Raw genomic sequence first — 24,788 nt, 5'->3', positions numbered from 1 at the left:
AGGTGACTGCATGAAAAGGAAAAAAAAAAAAAAAAAAACACTTTTTTTAATTGTACAACAAAAATTCCCTCCAAGGCAAAACGACATTATGCCAAGTTCCACCCAGAATTAATGTTTAGGTTTAAATTATAAAGTCCAGAAAAAAACGGAACCACTAATAGACCCTTAAAGCTCCGTGGCATTCGTCACTGCTGTTAGGTTATGTAAATGTTAAAACTGAAAACCCTTTGCTGACAAAAGTATTTTAATGAAGGTGCTATTAAGTAGACTCTCTGAACTTATTTTAAAAAAAACAAGGCTTTTGAGCTGTTTGATATAAATTCCACTCTAATGGGGATTATCCTTGGGACAGTTCTGGGATTCTGAGGCCTCGGCCAGTAAGCGCTGACTGCCTATCTTTTTCCTTTCGCTTTACCATTCTCAGAAAGATTTTTAAATATTGAACCCAAGAAAATTCTTAGCTACAGATCAAAGAAATATTGTCCTCTAACTCTGTCAACAGAGTCGAACTTTGGGCTCCAAATGTTCCGATGGCCAACATTATTTGTGGCTTCAGTATCCCCACAACAAGCAGGCGTTAAGGCCACTGGCTGGCCAGCTCCACCGTCATCAAAGTTGCCAGGAGCTCACAGTTTCTATGAGCAGAGTAAGAAATATAGCCCAGAGTGAAAGAAAACTAGCCACTGATGTGGGCTGCTGCCGGCCGGCTCACTCCAAGTTGCTGAAAGCTCCATGCCGGGGAATGAGTTCTGGAGGCTCAGCAGTGGGAAGGATTATGGATTTAATAATGGCTCCAGTGACTTCCAATAGAGGCCGGAGCCTATGCATCCCAAGTGACAGTCTCTGTGACCTGAGTGACTGTCCGTGAGGAGCACACATGGAAACTCCCCCAACCCCATGAGTGCAGAGAAGAAATAAGGGTGTTCATGATTCACCTTCAATTCTCTCTCCCCCCTTCAGCCTGGTTATGACTTCAGAGAAGAAAGAACAGCAGGCCTAGGGATCACACCTAACCTTTACTGGGGAGAGTTTATAGTAAGAGAAATATGCGTTACTTTTGTCTTCCATTTACACAGGTTTAAAAAAAAAAAAGGTATTTCTATCAGGTAGAATTTAAGAAAATTTGATTCCTTTCTCAAACATCATACGAAGACAAAATCAATGAGCACTTTTAATTGTCTCCTGAGCAACCACCTCCCAGGGGCTCCTCTCCCAACTTCCCAGGGAGGATCACCAACCAAATGGTCTCTCCCCCAAAACAGATTTTAGCTAATAAACACAACAAAGTAAGCGAAAAGCATTTCAGTTATTCTGCATCCTCTCCAAGACTAAAAATTTGTACATTGTGTGACAGGTCCACCTCATTTTTCTTAATGATGTTTTTATTATTCTTTCACTCAATTAAAGCAGAAATGGATATTGCATCTTCTGACTGTATAATTGTTATTGTAATCTGTTTTCGATCACTGCTTGGGAAATAGGTCCAAAACAACATAAACTCTCCACTGCCTCAGAAGGCAAGTCATTTTCTTTTACTACGACACTTAAAGAGACATTTATCATGCTGCTCTGTTAGCATCTTTGGATTATGATAAAAGAAGTTCTTGTTCTGTTAACCAAAAAAATAGAATATTTTGAAAACACTGCCATTTAAGGAGTTTTGATAGGAATGCCTTTTCCTAATAAGCTACGAATCTTGCCTTTCCTTATACATACAAATAACTGGAACAAATGCAATAAAAATATGCGATTTTAATATGGGGAATAATCAAGAAATTTGAAAATCAATCAGATTCAGTTATAAAAGAACTGATACACTTGCTTTCTGGCCAAATACAAAAACAAGTTAAAAAAACTCTTTTGAAGAAAGAAAAAGATAAATCTTTTGTAAAATGTGCTGCTGGGCACATTTCAGTAACTGTGCCACCATCAGTGGGCACCAAACAGTGAGCGTGCTACGAAATCCCTACTTTTTTATAAGTGGTAGCTTGCAGTGTTTCCCCTGAACTTTTTAATCTCTGTTGTTACGTTAAATGCTATTACTTAATAACCCTCTGTGCTAAGACAGAACTCCAGTCCAATGATAAGACAACTAGTTAAGGAAAGAGCCAACTTTGCCTTATACCGTGAGCAACTAAAATGGAAATCTACTTCCCCCAAAGTTTTCCTAACGTGTCATAACCACAAATAAAGAACATTCTTACTACAATATGGCTGCCATAATTTGCTGATAACTTTATTGCAAGGTTCAAATTCTTAAAATTTCTATTAAAACTTTTTCATTTTAAGCATTTGCCAAACTAGTAACTACAATATTCACTAGTTTATCTTTAAAGTTTTAAAGGTACATACATCAATGAAAAATGGAAAAAATACATCCCATAAACCCCACTGCTATAATTATATATCTAAAGCACATTTATTCCATATTAGGTCATTTTTAACCTAGTTCTTAAAAAAATCTATAATAAGTAGAACTTTGCAAATGAGAAGAAAAGATACAAGTTGTAGAAGACCATTTCTGATGTAGCCTTTCACTTTATTATACTGATTTTGCCACAATTTTAAAATCACTTGCTACTAAACAGCAAAACAATCCTGTTAATTGAAAACAAAAAAATTACACAGATAGAGTTCCATGCTTTTGAAAACTCCAACATGGAACATTTCTACATAAACACTGCATAGTGTGAGGTGCTCATAGGGCTTATTTCATGTAAAAGAAGAAAATAAATGTTTGGCTGATCACTGACAATAAGGGAACCAATGTGACTTCAGAAAATGGAAAAGAACACACTATAGAGGCTACGTCCGTGCTTTTCTGGAAATCTGTTAAGAACTCAACTGGGTTTTGTTTTAACTCATACCTCAATTCCACTCAGGGCCGTCTACTTGGACTTTGAAATATCTATCACATTACCCGTAAGTATTAGGATGATGAATCCTTTGTATATAAAAATCCATTTTTAACACAAAGACATTTTCAAACCTCTATCGCACTTTAAAATAAAAGGAATTCACAACTCTCTTTACTGGCACCCTAAATTAATGCTGGACAGCAGTGGTGATTGGAAGTGAGAAAGGCCCCATATAATCAAAGTCAGCAGATGGAAATCACTCATTTTAAAATCACTATAAAGAAAAGAATGGAAGCTAAAAGGCAAACTCTCTTCATTTTTCGAGCTAAGCATAAAGGTCTTCTACTTGAAACTATTTTCACTTCTTTCTTTCTTTCTTTCTTTCTTCCAAAATAATGAGTTAAAATGTATGGGTTAGATCCAATATTTCACTGCTGTTCTTATTCTTGGGGGTGGGGGGGGGACGGTACTGCCAAAGCTTCTGAAAAGAGTTTGGGCTGCTAATTTTCCGTTCACAAAATCTAAATTCCCCTTATGCATCTCACACAACTCATGAAATAATATGAAACAGTATTATATCACTGCAAATTGAGACATTTTTATCAAAATAAAGAGCTATGATGCCAACATTTCATTTGTCATTTCCCACTTGTCACTTTTCACTGACAAACTGTTACACATACAACTTTTGTCAAATGCTCCGTCTTTAAATATGTTCCAAAATGCCATTGTACCTCAGCATTCATATAAGGATGATAACAAAAAGTACTGTTACCACACCTTAGTTACATAGGTTTTTTGAAAAAGCCTATTTATTAGATAAAAGAATATAAAGGACTTTTTATTCATTTACAGCCTGTGTAGGATAAAGTTTGGCTTTCTGAAATAAGACAAATTATGAACATATTTTATGCACCTAAAGTGAGATTATTAATTTTAAGAAAGTTTTTTAATGGTGAAGAAATGGATCATTTTTATCTCAGCAGAAACCTAAACACTCTAAAAAGACCTAAAAATCTGGAATTCATCTAGCCCTGTTAATGTCTTTTTTATATATGCATAGAGTCTCTACACTGAATTCTCTTTAAAAAAAAAGAAATAAAGGTTTTAAACTATTAAAGTAGAACTTTAATAGAACTTGACAGCTTATCAGATACACCAAATAATTACCCTGTCTTGCCTAGAATAAAACTGACTTCCATACTCTTAAAATAACTCAAATTCATATCCCTACATCTTTAAAAATGACAATAAGTCTGTTTATATATACATAAATATAATAGTATATATACAAGATATCTAAGATGTACAGACTGATTCTACTAGACACAACCCCCTGGGAAAGGATTATATTGCTTATTTTCTACAGGGGTTAAAAAACAGATGCTTGAAGGGACATCTATGTATTCCAACACACATACACACACATTTCACTGCAGATGATCTTGAATATATAATGGTCAGTGGGTTTCTGTTGATGGAACACAAGGCTTCCAAAATTACTTGAAACATCAAATTATGCTCAGGACTTTGAGGGGCGGATACCCTATGTTCTGTTTAATGTGTATGTTCCATTGCATATATTTTTTTTAACCAAGTATATCTTTATTTTAATAACAGGCCAAGGACTAAAAAACACTTTAGAGAAGGGCTATTTTTCTACCTCAGCAAAACTACAGAGGACATGCCAGATTGTTGGATGACCCCAAAGCCTAAGTTCATTCTATTTAAAAGATCTTAAACCCTTAAAAAAAAAAGAAAGAAAGAAAGAGAGAGAGAAAGAATGTAAAAGAGAAACACAAACTTTTCTCTTTTGAAATAATAACATTGAGTCCTCCCTATAAGTATGATAGGTATCATCCAAGTATCATCCTTGGCTAAAATGAATTTAATGAGTTTTTGTCATTTCACCCAGGTTGACAATATGTTTCTAAATTTCCAAGTATTTTATACATTTTAGTATGTCAATATGATTACTCTTTTGTATCTGCACTCCTTTCAAAAAGTAAAATGTCTCCCTACAACTGCTAATATGGTGACTGCACCTGACCTGAACTGCATTTCTTTTAATCTAAAAGGAAATGTTCCACATGTAGACAATTAAACTAACTGTTGTTGTAGACAATGTTCAGCACTAAATGAGGCCCTGCCCAACAATCGTGATCACATTTGCTTCCCTATTTGAATACATCAGTGTGTATTGCATAATGATTTTTTTTTCCCCTTCTAACAAGACAGTTATGTTCTTCAAAGGGCTGCCTATTAGCAAGAAGAATAGGCCTACTTTGGGTCAACTAGTTTATAAGATAAATTTAACAGGCAATTTCTCAACAAAATTGAATCATTATTTTAAAAACAAATTCTTAAAAAAAAAAAAGCAAACTTTTTCAAAAACAGCAAATATCCCTAAAAGATATTCCCAGTTTTCAAACATTTTCTCCTAAAATATAGAACATTTAACACCAAAAAATTATCAAAATTCATAAGAAAATGAAAAATATCAAAAAGATTTCTGATGTTTAATGCCTCCCATCAGCAAATACACCATCTGGTATACTCAAGCGCTGTTCATTCAGTTTAAATAAAGCTGTCTGAAAGTTCTTCTTTAAGCCAAACATTTAAAAATGAAAATGCCTGTGTTAACAATGAATGAAGCACAATAATTTATTGCTGTTAAAGCACAACTGGCCAGAGCCTTTCAGCAGTCCAGGAGGAAAGCAGAATGCCTTGCTTCCTCTGGAAACTTGACTGGCATCACTTTCATTTTAGGGTGTACGTTTTGTGGCTAAAGCATCACACACAGCAGAACATTTTAGGTACTTATGTTAATGGTGGTAAAAGAGATCATCTGATTCTTATTTTCGTCATCCTTAATAATCTTCTCTTTTTCTAAATCTTCAAATAGATCTGTAAGTTTTAATCAACAATTTCACAAATATAAATTTCCCCACCATTAATCATCCTTTCTCAAAATCCTTATGGAGTGAATTACTAGCTGAGAGGGGACGCCAATTCTAGTAAGTGAATGTTACCCAGCAGGGATATAAAGCTGTCAACACCACGGTGCTCTTGCTTGCTCTAAACTCTCTCCCAGCCTTCATATGTTTTTTAAAGAGATATTAGCCTTTTTTTTTTCCTGGGGACCTTCTACAAAAGCTGACTGTCATACACATCTGAGCACTTATTTTATTACACACATGCTTTAAAACACACTACTTAGATAAGAACAAAAACAGCCGAGAAAAGTGTTGTAAAGACAAAGCAAAACTGATCTACTTTCTAATTGTCTTCTAAAGCTAACCACATTATAAACAACACACTAACTTTTAAGTCCCCTATTAAAACGCAACCTTGAAGACTGTGACAGTGTATCTACCATCTCAACTAGTTAAATCCAGACACTAAAAGAATTTCTTTTTTTTTCTTAACAAACACATTCTCATCAAAAACATACCAAACTGTCTCTCTAAAAATGTGAAATAATGGAAACAGAATTTACTATTGCAACCAATGTATTTAGAAACATTTATTCACCACACTGCTTATCAAAAATAGTAAGATAAATTGCCATGTTATTGGGCAACCAATTAACTTAATGATCTCCCCTATTTTTAGGGGGAAAGCTTTTAAGAAAAAGCATCACTAAAGATTAATGAATACACCCTCCCAAATTTTGAGCTCTATTTTTAAAACATAAATTATTATAACCATCTTTACAACACTGACAAGATTATAATATATCTGAAAATGGCAATAAATGATAGTTATAAATGTTTTGTAGTTGCCTATGCTTATTATATTGCTTTATAAAGAAAATTTAAACAAAGAAAGGAGGGGAGAGAAATATAATCTATTTTATATTTACTCTATGTTCCAAAAAGTCTTTCAATTACAAAGAACTGTTAACTAGAAATGTATTTTAAACATTCTTTTAAAATTTAAAAAGTGTATTTTTTAAAAGGCTTTGCTTTTCTTTAATCTATACACATTATTAAAAGTTATAAAGAAATGGAATTATTTCTATCTCAAGGTACATTAGGAAACTATAACATCTTAAACCCCAAAACCAATATTAACATTCAGTGAAAAGCTTCACACTACCAAAATATTGTGTTCTAAGTTGTTATAAAGTTTTCTAAATTAAAATTATTCCAAATAATCTATTGTGCTATATAGACCAAAATCTTCCTTTAAAAAAATATTTTAAAACCCACCACATGTAAACTCTTTTAACCACTTTATTATTAAGTATTATACATAGTACTTATTGAGACAAACTAATGACTTCTATTTTCAGTTTGGAAAGCAACTAATAAGACCTTCGATATTACTAAATTAAAGTTCACAAAAAATGACTAAAGCAGCTTGTTGAAACAAACCCATTATTCTTTCTGAAGACTTAATTTTGCTTTATATCAAATTTATAAGTCGTCAAATGTAAATCATAGTCTCAGAAAATAAGAAACACAACCACTCTTTTACACAAAAGGTATCCCTGGTCAACGAAATTGATATGCTATAGGGAAAAAACAAAAAAAAAACACTTGTTTTAAGAAATCACAGTTGTTAACAATCACGTTCTAAAATGTAATTTAGTGGATTTTAGTAGGTCTTCAGAAAGAAACCAAAATTTCAAGTCCAGGTTTTTTTCTATGCGCATAAGGCCCCTTGGAGAACACATATCCTCCAAAGATTTCCCAGTTTTTCAATCAAACAGTATCAGCACTTATACCCCCTTACACTTGCTTCTATCATATTTGCTATATATTTCTCTCTCATATATGCAGACACTTAAAGATGTTACAAGAAGTCTGAAGTTATTGTCCTAGTGTCAAGATAACACATAATACCACTTTTAAAAAGTGGGTAGCACTATCAAGTTTTCTTTTGCTTCATTAAAGTCTATCTTTAAGTCCGTAATATTTTAAAAGATATGTAAGCCACAATGTATAGCCAAATAATTTTTTAAAGCTTTAAAAATTGTGAGAATGAGTACTTCTGGAGGGAGATGAGTAAGATAAGGAACTAAGGCAAACCATTCTGAATGTCTACCATGAAGAAATAATAATAGCAAACCAAGTAAAAATAGAAACATGTTATTTTATAAAACGTCTGTTTTAACTCTTTAAAAGGGCATAGACATTTAGACTTAAGTCTGTACTTTGAAATACATACTATGGCTATATAGAACATGGGGTTGGAGCTTATCATTAAGTTTTGCCACGGTTTTGCATCATTTCAGGCAGGCCAATGTAAAGAATTACGTTAAATTAGCTACTGCTGAAAATATTAGGGGGCAAAAAACCCTCTAAAAGTAGAAAAAGATTTAAACTGATGATTGATCTCAAACACAAAAAACTGCATGCCATGTCGAATTGTGCATTTTATATGTAGAAAACAACCAAGCAAATGGCATAAGCCTTAAAATATTTTAATAATGTTTACAATATGTATCTTCATTTTGTAAAAATTTTTTCCTAATCACTTTAAAAGGAAGTGGTGTTTAAATGGTAACATCTACAAAAGCTTTTCTTTAAATAATATTAAATTCTTGGGAAGGTAAAGCAGAATGTAGCCATTAAGACTACTTTGCTATTTTTACCTGCTGTGCTATGACACACATGTAACAAAGTTACAAACGCATATGACTTTGAACTTCATAGAAAACGGTGACCTTAAAACCTCTAAGGGCCTGACAGATTCATAATGATTCCTTATTTCCCACTTGCAGTGTGGCAGGAAATATTCCCAGTTGTTACTAATCTATCTCTCGAAGCACTGTCCTAACGACAAAGTAACCCCAACACTCTTGCTCCTGTGCATTAGAAACTAGTCCACAAAAGCGATCGCACCTAAACTTCATCTCTACAACAGACACTCCGAGGCAAAGCAAAAGAGTTAAATCACTAAAAAGCTCTCTAGGAAAATCTAGAAACAGTTAGCTGGCTGTGACATAAACCTGCCAACACCTCAGCACACAGTGGCAAAGTGCCCAAAAAATGCCACCCTCTGGGTAAACCACTTTCTTGTTTTAACTCTAGATGAAGCTACCAGTTGCAGAGGAGAGGCGACGGGGGCATTATTGGGCAACCTGGAATCCACTTCCTGTAATCCTACACCGCGACAGCGCCTAATCAACCTGAACCCTGACACCCGGGCCATTATCGCCGGGCCGCGGGGCTGCGCGCGCCTCCCCGCTCCGGGCTGTTACCTCCCACGGCCTTGGCCACGGCGCCGTTGGGCCTCCCGCGGGCTCCCATGGGGCTGCCGTTCTGCTCCAGCCGGGCCACCTTCACCGGGGGAGGCCCCTTGACGTCGGGGCTGCCGCTCCGCCGGTCGGGGCTGTCCCGCAGACACGGGCTCTCGCTCCGCCGCTCCATGCTGCTCCGACTCGGAGACAAAGTTCCCACCGGCAGGTCGCAATAAAACGCGCAGGGACCTAGGGAGGGGGCGGGGGGTAGGGAAGGGGGAGGGAGAAAAAAGAGGGAAAACCGCTCACACACGTGATAGACGTTCAGGCCAGTGGCAGAGCGCTGCACCAAAGCCACACAAACTTCCTCCCACGCTGCCTGAGGGGCCCGAGCCGGGAAGCGGGTCCCCACCTTACACGGGGCGGCCCCAAGGAAGCTCGAGGAGCTGCGACACTGCCCAGTCCCTCTCCAGGAGTCAGCTCTCGGCGACGGCCACCAGGCCAGCGCCCGGGGGCGCCCAGAAGTGGCCCATTCATTGGGACAGGGTTGGCATAAGCCGATCTCGGAGGAGACAGCCTCGCCGCGTGGGGGTCAGGGTTGCGGAAGAAGTGAACTTCATAAAAAGACATGTCACCCACTCGAGGAGGGAGTGGGGGATGTGCCCAAGTCCGTGAGAACCCGAATTAACCACACGAGGAATGGACTGTGAATGGCGGGGCAGGAGCCAAAGGCCTGGCATAAGGACTCCTGGAATCCCCGCTTTCACCTCTACCGAGCAAGTCTTGAGACACAAACACACTTTGCACAAAACCAACCCCAATTGCACACTAAGCGTCCAAAAACGTTTCGAGGTATTCACCAGAATACTCTCCGTCATCACCTTCGCCGCGATGGCGGGGGCTACCATCGTTATTATTTTGGAACGTCCTCCTGTTCTTCCGATCTTAAGTGATTTTTAAAAAGCTCTTCAGCATAAAACACAGAAGCCAAAAGCATTTAAATTATTAGGTCAAGGAGCAGCCGATGAACCCCAATTTAAAAATTTCTCCAAAAAGTTTTCCTCTGGGTCTCTTGGCTGGCAGCGCGCTCCTCCGGGAACCCGCGGGTCTCGGCACCCCTGGATTTTTGGGGGGCGGCGGAAGAAGAGGAAACACCTGATGAGACGCACTCGCATCGCCACCGCCATCCCCGAGAAGCAGGAACCCTGCACTGCAAAGTGCGCTAGGAATCCTCGCGGGCGCTCTCGCCAGGAGAGGAGCCGCGTGTGGAGGCGCCGAGGTGGGGGTGGCAGAGGGGAGGTGAGAGCAGAGACGCGAGAGACGCGCGGACCGCGCGGGAGGGCGAGGCCGAAAACGCCGCCCGCACTCCCCCGGCCGCGCCGTCCGAGAGGGCGAGAGCTGCCGGGAGGGAACTTAGCCGGACCCGGGGCTTCCCCGAACTCCCGAGCTTGGCGTGGGAGTCCTCGCCCTGCGTACTTACTGCTCACGGTCTGTCTGTAACTTGGCTGGCTGAGGCTCTGTCCATGGAGCAAAAGTAGAGAATCCAGGGTGGAAAGTTTCTGGTGCTTTGCCTTGCGGTGTTCTCCTAGTCTTCTTGCCTCTTTACTCCTTCCCCTTTTCCTCTTTCCCAGGTCCTAACGTTGAAGGTCCTGGGTCAGGATGTCTTCTAGTGCAGAGATGGTTGTTATGATGATGATGATGGGGGGGGGGGGTAGGGGGAGGAGGAGGAGGAGAGGGAAAGGAGGGTTCCTCCAAAGGGGCACCCGAGCGAGCGGGGGAGGAGACGGCGGAGGAGGGGAAAAGAGAGCAGGAGACTGAAAAAGCCTTTTCACACCTTCGGGAAGGAGACCCGTTCTGGAGAGAAAGGGCTGAGGACTGGGAGGAGGCGGAGGCGGGCCGGTGCTGCCGCTTCGCGGGTCTGCTAGTTCGCGAGGAGGCGCGGCCGGAGCCTTAGGGCCGGTGTCACCGAGAGCCGAGAAGGCGCAGGGACCCGAGACCGCGCGCGGGAGGAAACGCGGCGGCTGCCCAAGCTGTCACCTCCAGCCTCTCCCCTCTCGGCCGCCGCCGCCAGCAGCCGGAGCCGGACTCACTGACAAGCCGCAGAGAGAGATACACTGAGAGGGAGATGATTATTAGTTGCGTTGAGTCATCAGGCAAAGTGAGTCCTTTTGGGTTGTCCTCGGTTTCCGATTTCTCCCCCTCCCCCTTTCCGTCCCCAGATCTAGCGCCTTCAAAATAATAATTTGGGGTGGGGGTAGGGGAAGTCTCTGGGTTATTTCGGGATGGGGGTTGGGGGGGAAAGATCTAAACCCAAGCCCGACTGGTCCACCGCAATGAAGGAGGAGAGTGGGGGGCGGGGAGGAGGGCTGGGGAGGTTGCGGGGGGAGGGGGGCCCCGCCTGGCAGGAAATTAAACATCAATCAATCAATCGCTGTGAGCCCGGCGACCCAAACAGCGGCGGGGCTGAGGAGGAGGCAGAGGGACTGGCGAGGGGCGGGTGGGAGGCAGGGAGGAGGGCGGAGGAGGAAGGGGAGAGTCGGCTGTAGCAGAGCGCCGTGGCGAGGACCGCGCGCGTCGGGCGGCAGAGAACCGATGGCAGAGCAGCGAGTGCCGCGCGAGGCGGTGGCCGAGGCCGGCGGGTGGGTGCGCCCGGGTGCCGGCGGGCGCCGGGGCTCGGGTCCGGTCCTCCTCCCCGTGGCGGGTCCTGGGCGCGGCCGCCTCGCCCAGCCCCGAGGCGCACTCGTCCCGGCGCGGAGGCGGCGGCGACAAGGCAGGCGCTGGTTGCCTCGTTTCCCGGCGGAGGCGCAGACCGACGCGCAGTCGGCGACCGCGGATGCCTCGGCTCCGGGTGCTGCTAACTGCGCGGAGTACTTTCGACTTTGGAGATAGGAGGGCTATCGCCTCCCCCACCCACCGCCTCCGCCCACCACCCACCGCCTCCGCCCCTCCGAGCAACTTTTCCCGATGCCTTTGAGCTCCCCCTTCGCGCGGAGCCGGCCGTCCGGGCCCGCCGCGCCGCAGGACGCGCGGCGAAGGCCGCTTCTCCCTCAGAGCCGGCGCGGCCGTGGCTCCAGAACAATAGCCCGGGTGTCCTGAGTGGCAGGAGTACCGGCACGGCCCGCCGGGCTGCGGGTGGGACAGGAGAGGGGGCTGCGTGGGGGGCGCAGGGCGGGGGGCATCCCTGGATGACGTCCCTGGAGCGCTCGCGGCGCCGGCGACATCTCGAGCAGCTCAGCCCGGGCCGCCTGGAGGCCGCGACGCGGAGGCTGTGAGGGCGGTGGGGCTGCCTGTCCTCCAGCTGCGGGTCGGGGACTCCTGGGACCCAGGCGGCTCCGGCACGAGGCTTCGAGTGCGGGCGGAGCGTGCGATGAGGACCGGGTCTCCTCGTCCCGGAGGAGGCCGCGCGGGGGCGTCCACAGCAGGTCCCGCGAAGGTGTAACTGAGCCACAAACTTTTGCCGACTCCCGCGGCCGCGGCCGCCCGCAGCCCGACTCCAGCCGCGGTGCTCATTTAAGGTGGCGCAGGCACTAGCGGAGCAGGCCGAGCTCCGGCCACGCTTTTGTCCCTGAGGTCCCGCTTCGGCGCGGGACCTCCTTAAAGAAAAGCACGTGGGCAGGGGCCGCGGCCCCCGCAAGACGCCCGGGGCGCCGGCTTACCCTCGCTGTGCCGACCTAGGGCGGGAAAACGAGGACGCGTCCCCTCCCGCCTTGAGGCCGGTGAAGCCCCTCTCCTGGCGGCACCTCCAGTCCCTACCGCGCACCTTGTGTGTCCTTCCTAAACCCCTGGACGCGGAGAAGTCCGCACCATCTCGCTGCCTGAGCCGCCGGTCCCCCTTAAGAAGTATGGGCTGTACGGCGGCGCCAGAGGGCCAAACTAAATTCGGTTTTGGGAAACGCGCTCCGGGGGTAATTCTGGGATTCTTGGGCCGGTGCATAGACAGCGGGAAGCCGCGTCAGCCTAGTGTGTCCGGAGGTAGGCCGCCGTCTACGCGCCGCACCTACCCGGTGGGCGGCGTGCGCGCAGCCGTCCCCTCAGAGCGGAGGCCTGGGAGGCGAGGGAGCCTCTGGAAGAGAAAGGGTCCCAGAAACCAAACCTGCCCCGGCCTAAATCCCAACGCCCAGATCCCGGAGAACCCCGCACCCAGGCGCCGCCCACCAAGTTCCAAAGGAGCCCGAGGCGACCCGGGACGCGGTCGGAGCCCAGCGGAGAAAGGAAGCGAGCTTGAGAGTAGACCTTCGGGGAGCCACCCTGGGAGTTTTAGGCAGCATTTTCTTTTCCCTGTTTTTTATTCCCCAAACCCCATCTCCCCCACTTCCCAGAACGAACGGGTTAGAGAAAATGCACAAATCGAAGTCTGTGAGAACAAAGTGGCTCAAGTAAATCAACTCGTGCTGGTATAGCTAAAAGGTTTTTGGCTGCAAAGAAACAAACTGTAAGTTTGATCAACAAACTTTTTTTTTTTTTTTTTTTTTTTTTTTTAATCTGTGCTTTCACGTCGGATTGGGAAGGGGTTTTTGCACAAAGCAACTACCACTGTCAAAGTTTGAGCCCGTTTTCAAAATGGGGAGAGGCGCAATTCTTATAAATATCTTAACAACGATAATAATGCTGTTTCTTTCCTTACCTTGGTGTTGAACTGCAGAATCCTCCTGCGGATCAGTGTCCAGGAACTTAGAAGAAATGGTGATATTAGGACTTCAGTACTTCTGGAAAAAAAAAAAAAAATGCAAATGGTTTAGCCAGGATCTTTCCTGTCTGATTCGTCACTATTATTATATCTGATGATGCGAATGGTTGGAGCGATTCAATCTTAAGTCATTAATGAGCTATTTTATAAACACCACTGTCTGGAGATCTTCATTTACATTTTGCGAAGGAGATCACTTCGCTAACCTCACATGCTTATGTCAACAGCATAATTATGGGACTTCAGTCACACTCTTATAAACAACACAGCGGTATTGTTAATGAGTTAATATTTTATAAAGTGTAAATATTTTATTATGTTTTGAAGAGAACTATTGATTCTAAATTATTAAACCCCTGAGAAGGGTGACTTAAATAAAGTATACAATTAAGTACAATTAAATGTACAGGGTGGCTAGTTTGTTTTCAGACTCTGCACCCTTTTAAATTAATTGATTTTCTCATTATTAGAGTTTCTTGTTGTCCATTTTTGGTAGTGACCAAAACTATCATTTTGGGCAAAAGAACTCAAAATGTATAAAGGTGCGTTTAGCATGAAAGAAAATATCGGATACTATGAGTTATTACCAGAAATATATTTTTAATATTTGCAGATTTGTGTTTACTAACACATTTTACAAATTTCTTCTGATTTAAAAAAGGAGAATTCTCGAAAGTTTTGTGATATATGCGTGGTATGTTTTTCCCCCCTTAAGTTTTGTCCCTAATAAAGGCCTTTTCTGTTTCAAATTACATAAGCTTTTTACTGCACAATTTTTGTATTGACCTTATTTCAACTGAAGTAAGCAATTATTTTCACCATGTTTAATTTTAATAAGAAATTTGAAATAACATTTTTATCTTTTGCTAAGACTTTCTAGTTTTTAAAACAGTAAATAAATTATGATTCAAAAGTTTTTTGTTTGGTTTCGTTTTATATTCCTCAAGTGGTTTATTTCCAAACATTTTTTAAAACAAAATCACACTCAAGGAAAGAATTGGTTTTAATTACGTGTTTTTTTAAATAATTTGATCGGAAATGCATTTTTATACAGATAGTTTGCCCCAGTGCTCAAAGCATTAAGTTCACATTGGGGGACATTTTTATCCCTCGTCTTGCTTCTCACTGACGTTTCTGTCGGGAATCTAAGACTTTTTCCCCTCTCCTCCCCACCCCCAATTTTTTTTTTCATATGTCATTTAGTCAAAGGTCGCCTGTCTTTCATAATCACACTGAGATTTGTTATTTTAAAAATCAACGGATCTTTATGCGCTGGGCTTAAATATGCATGGTTTTGCTTATTTTCATGTTCTCCCCTTTTCTCTCTATCTCTTGTCAGGCCTTTCTTCTCCTTTTATGGCCTGCACTTTTAATGGCAACATTTCTTGATTTCTCTCTCTGGACACCGAGGTTTCTACTGTGCTAGCTCTTGACTGTGACCAGCCCTCCTTCCCCAATGACCAAGCAGGGCGGCCTAGGCCCGACTGCCCGGGCGTGGGATACCGGGTGCCGGGAGTGGAACGCCGGCCCTCAGCGGGGCCACCCACACCTCTGAGGGCCCAGCATCCATCACCAGGCTTCCTGGGTTTCAAGTCCGGTCACCCAGACGCCGAGGCCCTCCCGGCGGTGCGCTGCTGCCTCTTAGAGAACACGGGGAAGTTGTGCCGCGTTTTCCCTCCACTCTCGTACGCACAAGAAAAACTCCACGGGAACTGCCAGCGTCGAAAGCCTTCTATGGCTCCCAGGAACCCACGCAGGCCTGCCTCTCCCCCTCTCCGCGCCCCCCCCCCCAGCCCGGGGCGCTTGCTCTGCTGGGGGCGAGAGGAGGGCGGGAGGGAATCGTTCCTTTCAAATGAAGCCCACACCAGTTCTGAAGCCACTTTCCGCCGCCGACTGTCCGGGGAGAGTTGGGCGACCAACACTTTCACGGACCGCATAACTGCCCCAGGCATGGATTGGAAATGGACGTGCCAAGGGGACTGGGACCCGGGGCCAGAACGCCCCGAGGGGAACGCGCCTAGAAGGCGGATCAACCAGGGTGGGCTCGAGCCCTTTCCCAGACTGCCCCGGGGCTTCTGGGGACTGACCAGAGCTCAGGGGCGGGGGACACTTACTTCGTTATCCGCACGCCTTCCTCGTTGGCATCAGAGCCCGACAAATCCCAACCCGCGCCAGGCAAAGATAAATTACTGCTGGCTCCCCCAGCGGCTCTGGGGCCTGGGCGGGGGCGGAGCGGCGAGGAAGCCGTCGGGCCGCCTAAGGTACGGGCGGTGAAGGTCCTGCTCCCATCCTCAGATGAACAAGCCCCCGAGGCCCGGACGGAGAGACGAGTCCCAGGGAGACGGCGGACTGGGGCTGCGTGGCGGACAACTAGTTTGCATTAGATAGTGAGCTGAGCGCCCAGGAGGTCGGAGGGTCGGGAATCGGGGGAACAGACAATGCAGACGCCCAGAGGGCGGGAGGCGACACGCGAAGGTCGGCCCAGGAGCTGCTTTAGGCGAGGACTGGGAGCTTTGTGCACTGGGGTCCCAAATACAGGGGGTGGGAGAAGGCGTCGGGGGTGGGCACTGCCTGCCCGGAGTACGGAAAGCGAAGGGACATGATCTGAAGGTAAGGGAGCCTCTGGCTGAAGGTGTGGACGTGCTTTCTCCGCGGCCGCGGGCTGGGAAGGCCAGGAAGGCGGAGGCCTGCGGCGCAGAGCACAGCTCCCAGCGACACATGACAACGCCCCCAGGCTCCTGGATCCTTTCACTCTTTTTCAGAGTCTAGAGCTTAGTAGCTGGATCTCCTGCAGCATCGCGGGCAGAGACGGACTGCCCTGCTAAACTAGTTTTTTTAAATAGAAATCGGCTTTAAACGACCAGTAACAAGGCTATGGGGGACCGAAAACGGAAAACGCCTGAGGAGCTGTCGCGGCCTCCCCGCCCCCACCCAGGGGCGGCCGGGGTTTGAGCCCGGAGTCTGGCTCCCGACCCGCTGCGTTTTCTGTCTGGAAGCACCGAACCAGGAGGACGGGGTCTGTCCCATCTCTAATCCTGGGACCCGAGGTAGCGACGAAGAACCCCGCGACCTCGACTCATCCTGACGGCCCTGTCGCCTCGGAGCCCGGGTCACCGCCCGGGTCCCGCACCGGAGATCAGGCGTCCTCTTCCGACAGCGCCACCGCGTGGGCTGCGACAGAAACCGGCTGCGCCTGTTCAGTCCGCGGCGTCCCGGACCCGGCCCTTCCGCGCCACCCCAGTTCCGCGGGTTAAGGATGCGGCGGGGGATGGGCAGGTCCCCGGCCGGGATCGCAATCTGAACACCCTACACAAAAACCCGCCCGGCGAGCAAAACCTCGGCGGCGTCCCAACCCCTTGTAATGAAAAGCATATCTGGAAAGTCCAGGCCACCGCGTCCCACCCGTGCCCTAAACTACAGGCAGGGCAGCCTGCGCGCTGAAATTGGCGCCCACCAGCAGCAGGGGCGCGCGGGCCCAGGTGCCCGGTGCGGGGCGACCCGAGCTCCCGGAGCGGGATGCTCCGGGAGCGTCCAGCGACCCTGGGCCCGCGCTGGTCTAGAACCGTGCGGGAGAGAGCGAGAAAGCCTGCTGCGGGACCCAAGGTGCCAGGCACTTACTGGGACCGAGGACGAAGCGGGGGGTCGGTCTGTTTGGCGGTCCAGACCTTTCTGGAGTGGCGAGGAACACAGGGGGGTTCCTGGGCTGGTGACTCGCCTGTTCTCTCCGTCTCACGAAGCCCCACGGAAACTCTCTTAGCCCGGCCAGGCTTGACCCCCGGGTTAACTCCCGGGTGCCTGTGACAGCGGTGTCCTGGGGGCTCCGTTCTTCCCGGCCCCGCCTCGCCTTGCCTCGCGGCCCCGCGGCCAAGGCCAGCTGAGCTAGGCATCACCTCGAGCTGCCCCAGCGCTACGTCCGATTTGGAGAGAGCCCCCAAGTCGGGCTCAGAGGACTTCAGTGGGTAGGCTGGGGCTTGTTTTTAATAAATTCAACTGTTAACACGCGCGCCCGCACGCACGCACACACACATTTTGGGACTGTCAGCTACTAAAAGGGACAACGGCCCAGAAAGGTGTAAATTCACCTGGTGCCTATCCAATTACAAAACTCTTAGCCCCACACAGAACAGAAGTCTGCTCTGGAGGCCCGAGCGATCGCACTCTTGTAGGGCGCCAGGTTAGGGGCGAGAACCGGGAGTGCTGTCGCCGGGGCCGCAGGGGCGGGTGCCCAGCCATGCCCGCGGCGCAGCAGCTCCGCCAGCGCGCTGAGTTCCGGTGCCCATTGTCCGCCTGGCCTGCTCACCCACACCATCATCATTGGCCATGACCTGTTCGCTTCTAAATTCTAATACCCGCAGGCCACGCGGAGCTACCTCCAAGCGTGCCAGGCCCGGCACTCGCGCCAAGTGGCTCACCTCAGCTCGCTGCGCCCGCCTTTGCCCCCGATGCCAAGTGCCGGGCGAGAGGCGGCGGGTCAGGACGCGGACGACGTCTGCTCACCTCCAGAAGCCGACAGTGGGTGCCTGCGGCGTCGCTCGTCCAGCCCTGGGGCTGATTTAAATAACTAATAAGCTCAGAGAAATTTTACGAGGGGAACTTTTCCTTTTAGTATCAATAAAGCCTAGTAATTGGGTTCGTTGGTTACCTAAGCTCGAGTTTCCTAGTCTGTCTCTCTCCTCTCTCTCTCTCTCTCATTCAAAAGCAACGTTTAAAAAAAAAAAAAAAAAAGGCAACTGTGTGTGCGTTTGTGTGGGGTGTGCAAGTGTGAGTATGTGAAAGAAGTTGTTTGTTTCAAAAGTCCTTCTTCGCCGGAAGAACAATCGTCATTGTCGCTGTGCGGTGAAGAGTTTTGAAAGGTGAACTGTTGTTATTTCAGAAGAGAAAAATGTTGACAATAATTCAAGCCTAACAACACAAGTATGAAACAAGGGAGGGAGGTTTCTAAAGATTTTTCCTTTTGGATGTGACAAAGACATTTGCAGTGCTTCCCTAATAGTTTGCATTTTAATTAACTTTTACTACATTTTGACTTCAACTCCTGGATGGTAGTGGTATCTGTTGTTTTCAGTAAAGACTTCTATACTAGCACGCACTCTAAATTTTTGTTTAAATTTTCTAATCTTTTTGAAAGCATGTTCTTAGTCATAAAGAATTTTTCCACCTGGGAACCATGCCTCCATTTAAAAATATAAAAGACCTTTCATGAATAATAACTGCAAATAGCCCATTCGTTTGTGTCCACGGAGTTGTTGGCGCCTATACAAAATCTCAAAAATCTAAAGGCAATCTAAGCATGTTTCTCTCCAATCTTATATATGTATGTATATATATACATATATATATATGTATATATATGTTTTCATTTGCTATATGGAAGTAAAAAAATCTTTTAAAAGACTTTTTTGAAAAGCATTATGCTAAAATTTAACTGAACTTAAATTCCCTACCAGATACAACATAACCAGTGCCTGCCAACGTCAGCCTAACGAAATGAAGAGTATTTCTGAATCAGATTACTCTTGGGGTCAGAAGCTAGTCAATGAAAAGCAATGAGAATTCAAGTTTGCAAACCGTGGAGGGTGGAGGAGGCAGCTCCCCAAGTTCCCAGGAACACACCCAAACCTGTGCGCTCATATCTTCAGTGTTTACATATTATGGAGAACTTCTCCTTCTCACTTTTAGTTAGAAAATCCATGAGCTCCCCTTAGATCGTCTGGTTTCAGGCTGTGAGACCCAAAGTCAGCTCGAGGGTCCCTTTCTGCCAGGTAACTTCCGGAGGCCCCGAATTTTTCGGAGGTAGACCCAGCCCTTTGCATATTCCGGGCAGAAAGGGCGTCTTGCGGGCCCTTCCCAGCGCCGCCACTTCCCCAAGCTCTCCTCTGCACCCACAGGCTGATGGAACCAGAGCGCCTGACCCTCATCCAGCTCCTCGAGATCGCGCCAGCGGTGTCGGCACTTGGCTGAAGAGGGAGTGAACCTTGGGCTATGGGTGTATACGCCCCGTTTCCCGCTTTCCCAGAGGATTACAGACAACTTCCCTTCCCATTTGCTCGGGCTGAGCTCCTGTTCCCACCCATCCCCTGCAGTCTTGCCCTCACTGGGCTCCGAGCGCCCCACCATAGGGCTCCGTGCTAAGGGCACTCACCGCAGCGGCCCCTTGTCCCCCACGCTGACCACCTTAAGGGAGGACGTGTCCTCCCCGCGCTGTCCTCCGAGTGCCAGAAGTCGAGAACAGTGGCAGGGAAAGATGGAAGGATTGGGAAGGAAAGCGCAGGGCTGAGTGGGGTAACTCAGCGTTGAGCACCTCAGCCTCCCCAAACAATCTGGGGCCTCCCTTTCCCTCCCCGGGCTTCCCCCGCGGTCTCACCCTGGTCTGCGGGTCCCCATGGAGCTGCTCCATCAACCAGGTTGTCCCCAGCTTTTAAGGATCTCCCCTTACCCCATACCTTCTAGCTGATTCGAGTTTGGGTTTCAGTTAAGCTGTTTTCTAAGGTCGTAGAAGCTGCACTTTTTTTTTTTCTTTGCCTCATTTACACTCCTTTCTTTAAAGAGCATCCCTCAAGCCTAGCTTCTGCCAGACCCTGTGCAATCTCCCAGAGCTCTATGTGCAAGAGGAGAAGTGATTTGTCTGTTTACAGCAGGTTTAATTAAGACAGTTATGTGCCGTGAACTCTTCAGGCCCCAATCAATGCATTTTGATTTGGAAAGTCAAATAGAATCACATCTTACTCTTGTGGGTCCCTGTTGCCTGCCCAGGCTGGCGATAGATGCTGTTGTCCATCTACACCCACCTCACGGAACTGAACAAGTCTCTCCCACAAATCTAATCACCCTGCTTGTCCCAATGACCCCCCAGTTGGGTCTTTCAGCAAGAGCAAGGCCTTCTTGGTCTGGGCAAGAAAGGCTGAACATACGGAGCACTGCTAAAACCTTTAGCTGAGGAGCCTGGCCCTGAACTGGATATTGCTTCCTGGCTACCAAACCGTTCCCTAGCTCCATGCCCTAGTCCTCTGCTCTCCTTGGCAGAGACAGCCAGAGAGGCAAGACTTTCCTTTTCCCTAGTTGTGCATCCATATCCTATCTCCCCCCAACTCTGACTTGGGTGCTGGGCTACAGCAGAAGCCTCTTTCTAATTTGTCGTCATCAGAAACCTCAGACAACTGGAGTGTAAAACTTTAAGGGCTTCCAGGGATACAATGACTTCAGGAGCTCAATGAAAGGGGGGTGGGGAGGCTGAGGGTTGGGGACAGGGACGTCTGACAGGCGTCCCAATTTGCCCTCCTGAACTTTCCTCCCTTGGCAGCCGGGATGCCCTTAGCGTGAGCAGTTATCTACCCGCCCTCCTACCCCCTCCCAATCCGCTCACTCGCTCCCCCCTCCCAGACTTTCTGGAATATCCCACCACTTTTTCAGCCCTCGAAAATGAAAGGGGCTAGTGAGAGTGTCAAAGGTCGCTCAGCCTCCTCCCCTCCCCTGATGTTGTCCAGCTACCCAGGACTCCCGGAGCCAGAGCCCTGTGTTGCCTGCCCTACTTGTCCTGACACCTTATGGGGTGTGTGCATCTCATCTGCTCCTCTCCGTTGCCTGCGTCCATCCCCCAGGAGTAGCACCCACGTTGCCAGCCCCGCCCCCCTGTGGTTCTGACCCCCAGAAAGCTTCGGACCCGCCACTAACTTCATCATAACATCTATAATCGATCCCCTTGGTTTTCGGTAGATTTGGAATCCAACAAGGGTAACCATAAATATGTAGATAGATAGGATTTGGGGGCTTGAAACATTCTGAGCATGTTGGGGGAGGTGGGGGGGCAGTCTCAGGGGAGTTGTCCTGAAAGCTGATGGGAGCAGCGACCTTTGCTGCTGCCAAGGCCTTGACGGGGTCAACTTTGGCAGGCTGTATGTACTAGGGCTCCCAGGAAAAACCCCCTCCTTGGCCTCCTGCACAGAGGACAGAATTAGGTTGGAGAGTTGAGTTTTAGGGGCCTTTTTTAAAAAATTGTTTTTATTTCCGTAAAGGACTAATGCCGGTACTAGACGGGTGCAGCATTTGGCCTCAAAGTAGCCTGTGACTCCCCCCAGCCCTTGTCAGGCAGCAGAGGGTGAGTGTCTGGCATTAGCTCCGGTAAAGCTGCCTGGCAGGGCTTTGGGCCTTGGCATCCAACTGAGGCCCAGTAACCCCCATAATGCGTGCATCTTGCCTGGGGTGTTTGTGTGTGCGTGTGGGTGTAGGGAGAGTTGGGCTAGTGCTGTATTCACCGTGTCCGCGCCTTCCCGCGCTGGGGCTCAAGTGTGGACGCAGTGGACGAATCCATGAATCAGCTCCACAGCAGAGGGGTCGAAGAAACACCCCTGTCCGTTAAATGGGCTGTAGGCAGCTGCGGATGCTGCCCCCTCCCCTCCTCTGAGCAGGCGTGAGGTGGCCCGGGAGCCCTGCCAGCAGCCCCCGCCCCTCAGGCGGAGCTGGGTCCTGGCAATCTCTGCACTTTGTCATCACGCCCCAGTATTTGACATTCGCAATTATCTGCAAATACCCTGATCGGTTTGTATATGAAACACTTTTTTTCCTGCCTTAAGGTTGGAATCTGGTAAGTTTCAGACAAGTGGTTGTGGGGGGAGGTGACCCGGGGGACCGCAGGGGACCAGCCCAGTGAACCGGGCTCGGCTAGGTAGGCGACGGGAAGGGACGGATATGCATGTCGCCCCCTCCTCCCCCATTCCTGCTCAGATGCAAGGCCACACGGAGCTAAGGAAGGGCCAAGGCCACGACCCTCCGGTCCTCTTTTGAAAGGAGCGCCCCCTAATCCGCGGGAGAGAAAAGGTGAGAGGGGAGCGGAGATCCGACCAGAGGCAAGGCCCGGAGGTTAATCATCTTGATAACCGGAAAGGGTGCTGCCCGGCCTGGTGGCTGTCACCGAAAGTGTCAGTCACCAGCTCTCGACCCTGCCGCAGAAATTACCTGCTCAAAAAGAATTTCCAAGGAGCCCTCCGCTCGGAGCTCTCCCCGCCCGCTGCCTGCGGGAAGTAAACCGCGCCCTCGTTGGAAGGAAGCGGATGCCCCTTTGACCTTCCTCCTCCCCCAGACTGTTCCTAAATCCAGAAGGGCCAGCTCCGGGATCTCTCACAACTCCTACATCGCAGCTTCGGGGCTACCTGCCCATCACACAGCCCGTCTTACAAAAAGGAAAAGACAATACACAACAAAAAACAAAAAGTGGTGATGGGGGGCGAGGGAGGATAAAGGAGTGAAATTACAAGTCTGCGTTTTCCTACTGCCTTAGGAGCCCCATCCTGGCTCCTGGCTGATTCCAAGGGCCTGGAGCCCACAGACCGTAAGGCCAGACCTTCCTCGTGGGAAGTGCACATAGCTCCAATGCGCCGGGGCACGGCGTCTGACTGGCCAGCAAGCTCAGCTACTTTGCTACGGGTATATTAGCAACTTTAGAAACACCAAACCGTGCAGGGAAGCGTCTTCGCACTCAAAGTGCAGCTCTGCTACAGACACCGGGCTAAGTTGCTTTTCCCACATATTACTCACAGTTTCCAGGAAAGTGGAGGAAGAGCAGGTTAGAGAAAGGTGGTGGTTGGGGGACATTGCAACACCTTCAAGAAAAATCAGGGAGGGGGCTGTTATAAAGTCCGTCTTTGTAAGAGCCCAACCTTCAAAGCCTTGGTATATTCTGAAAAGGAAAAGGGAAGACAGAAGCAGGTCGAAAACGAATCTCTCCATCCCCCAACTCCCAAACGCCCCAGAGACGCCCAGCCTAGTTCACCCCGACTGCATACACACAGTGTGTTGAAAAGACATCAGTTCTCTTGGCTTCTGCTCAGTGCAGGCGGGCAAGAAAGCACCGGGGACTGGAGAAGGTCCTTACAGTCTACCCTGGTGCCCTTGACCTAGGGAGAGCCCCACACTGGAAAGGCCGCTGCTGAGATCGGAGCTGAGATCACCTTCTCCACTCTCAGGTTGCAAGGCCTGTGACCCTGTGCCCAAGGCCTCCCCGGGGAGCAGCCTGCCACGCCGGAACATTGGCCTTCCTTTCCCTGGACTCCTTGGAATTTGGTCTGAAGTGGGGCCGACTGCGGACACCCACCAGGGCCCTTAGATGAGGCCCTGTGTCAGCCGTAGATGCCAAGACTGGGCATAAGGGCCTCAGGAGAACCAAGCTGGCCGGTTTCCACCAGGGTCAGGGGGGTGGGTCACGACCTCAGAGGTGCCAGGTGGTGGGGTGACACCCACTGCGCCTCCTGCCACCTTCAGGACAGCCCTCCGCCTGCAGAGAAGGCAAAGGCAAGACGCAGTATGACGCATCAAACCTTCACCCTTTTACAGTCTTTTTTTTTTTTTTTTTTTCGTGTCCTTATCTTTGTAGATGGGTGTATGGCTGCTATATTCCAACAGCTTATTTTACACGAAATGCCCCGAGGATTGGACCAGACTTCGCAGATTCGGGCTTCCCAGGTGACGGCTCTTAGGTATTCTGCTCCCTACCCGCGGTCGGCGCCCGGAAGAACCCAGGGCAGAGCCCACTGTGGCAGGACCCGAGAGCCGTTCGGGCCCAGCAAAATCCTCCTCCTCTGAACCTGCGCCAGAGCGGCCACCTCGGCCGCGTTCCTGCGGCGCGCACCCTCAGCGAGCGGGCGTCCCCGAGCACGTGCAAGCATCCCCCCCTTGGAAACAAATTCGCCCTGCGTCTGTCTCCCCAAACGGCTTTGCCTTCGGGGCTGTACTGGGACCCAAGACCGGGGCAAGAAGTCGCGAAGACAAGGGCCGGAGGCTGGAGGTCTCCTCTGCTCACCTTGACTTGAGACACTCGAAGACCCCAATTAACTATCGATTGTATCAGGGCCGACGGGTGCAAAGTGGCTGCGCCCCGCAGAGGCACTCGCTCCCCGAATCCGGGTCTCCAAGGGCATCTGGTGTCGGGGTAGACTGCACCGGCTACCTGCAGCGCGCGCGCAGATCCCGGGCGGGGAGAGGGCGCCGTGTCACCGGACGCTCGGTTGCCTCTCCGGGTTCGGCCCTGACTTTGTTGGTAACTTAAGCAGCGCCTCTGAAC

At 48.4% G+C, this 24,788-nt stretch overlaps 1 protein-coding gene and 1 pseudogene across 2 annotated transcripts in view; one reads left to right on the top strand and one right to left on the bottom strand.

Moving 5' to 3' along the window:
* Window positions 1-16,392, bottom strand: part of SATB2 (SATB homeobox 2) — a 187,505-nt gene extending 171,113 nt beyond the window's left edge. Inside the window, exons 1-3 of one of the 2 annotated variants that reach the window (XM_059168491.1) lie at window positions 15,850-16,392; window positions 13,673-13,754; window positions 9,070-9,297 (exon numbers count right to left, since the gene is read on the bottom strand). In XM_059168491.1, coding sequence (XP_059024474.1) covers window positions 9,070-9,238 — 169 coding nt within the window. In that variant the 5' untranslated portion in view covers window positions 9,239-9,297; window positions 13,673-13,754; window positions 15,850-16,392. Of the gene's footprint in view, window positions 1-9,069; window positions 9,298-10,528; window positions 12,589-13,672; window positions 13,755-15,849 lie in introns of those variants that run through there. The other variant, XM_059168490.1, reaches the window with a different exon arrangement.
* A 5,360-nt stretch (window positions 16,393-21,752) lies between these two features.
* Window positions 21,753-24,537, top strand: LOC131827975 (uncharacterized; annotated as a pseudogene).
* Window positions 24,538-24,788: the final 251 nt, after the last annotated feature.

Source organism: Mustela lutreola, chromosome 3 (assembly GCF_030435805.1).
Source record: "Mustela lutreola isolate mMusLut2 chromosome 3, mMusLut2.pri, whole genome shotgun sequence".
NCBI classification, from domain to species: domain Eukaryota; kingdom Metazoa; phylum Chordata; class Mammalia; order Carnivora; family Mustelidae; genus Mustela; species Mustela lutreola.
This window is presented reverse-complemented; position numbering and strand designations above follow the sequence as displayed.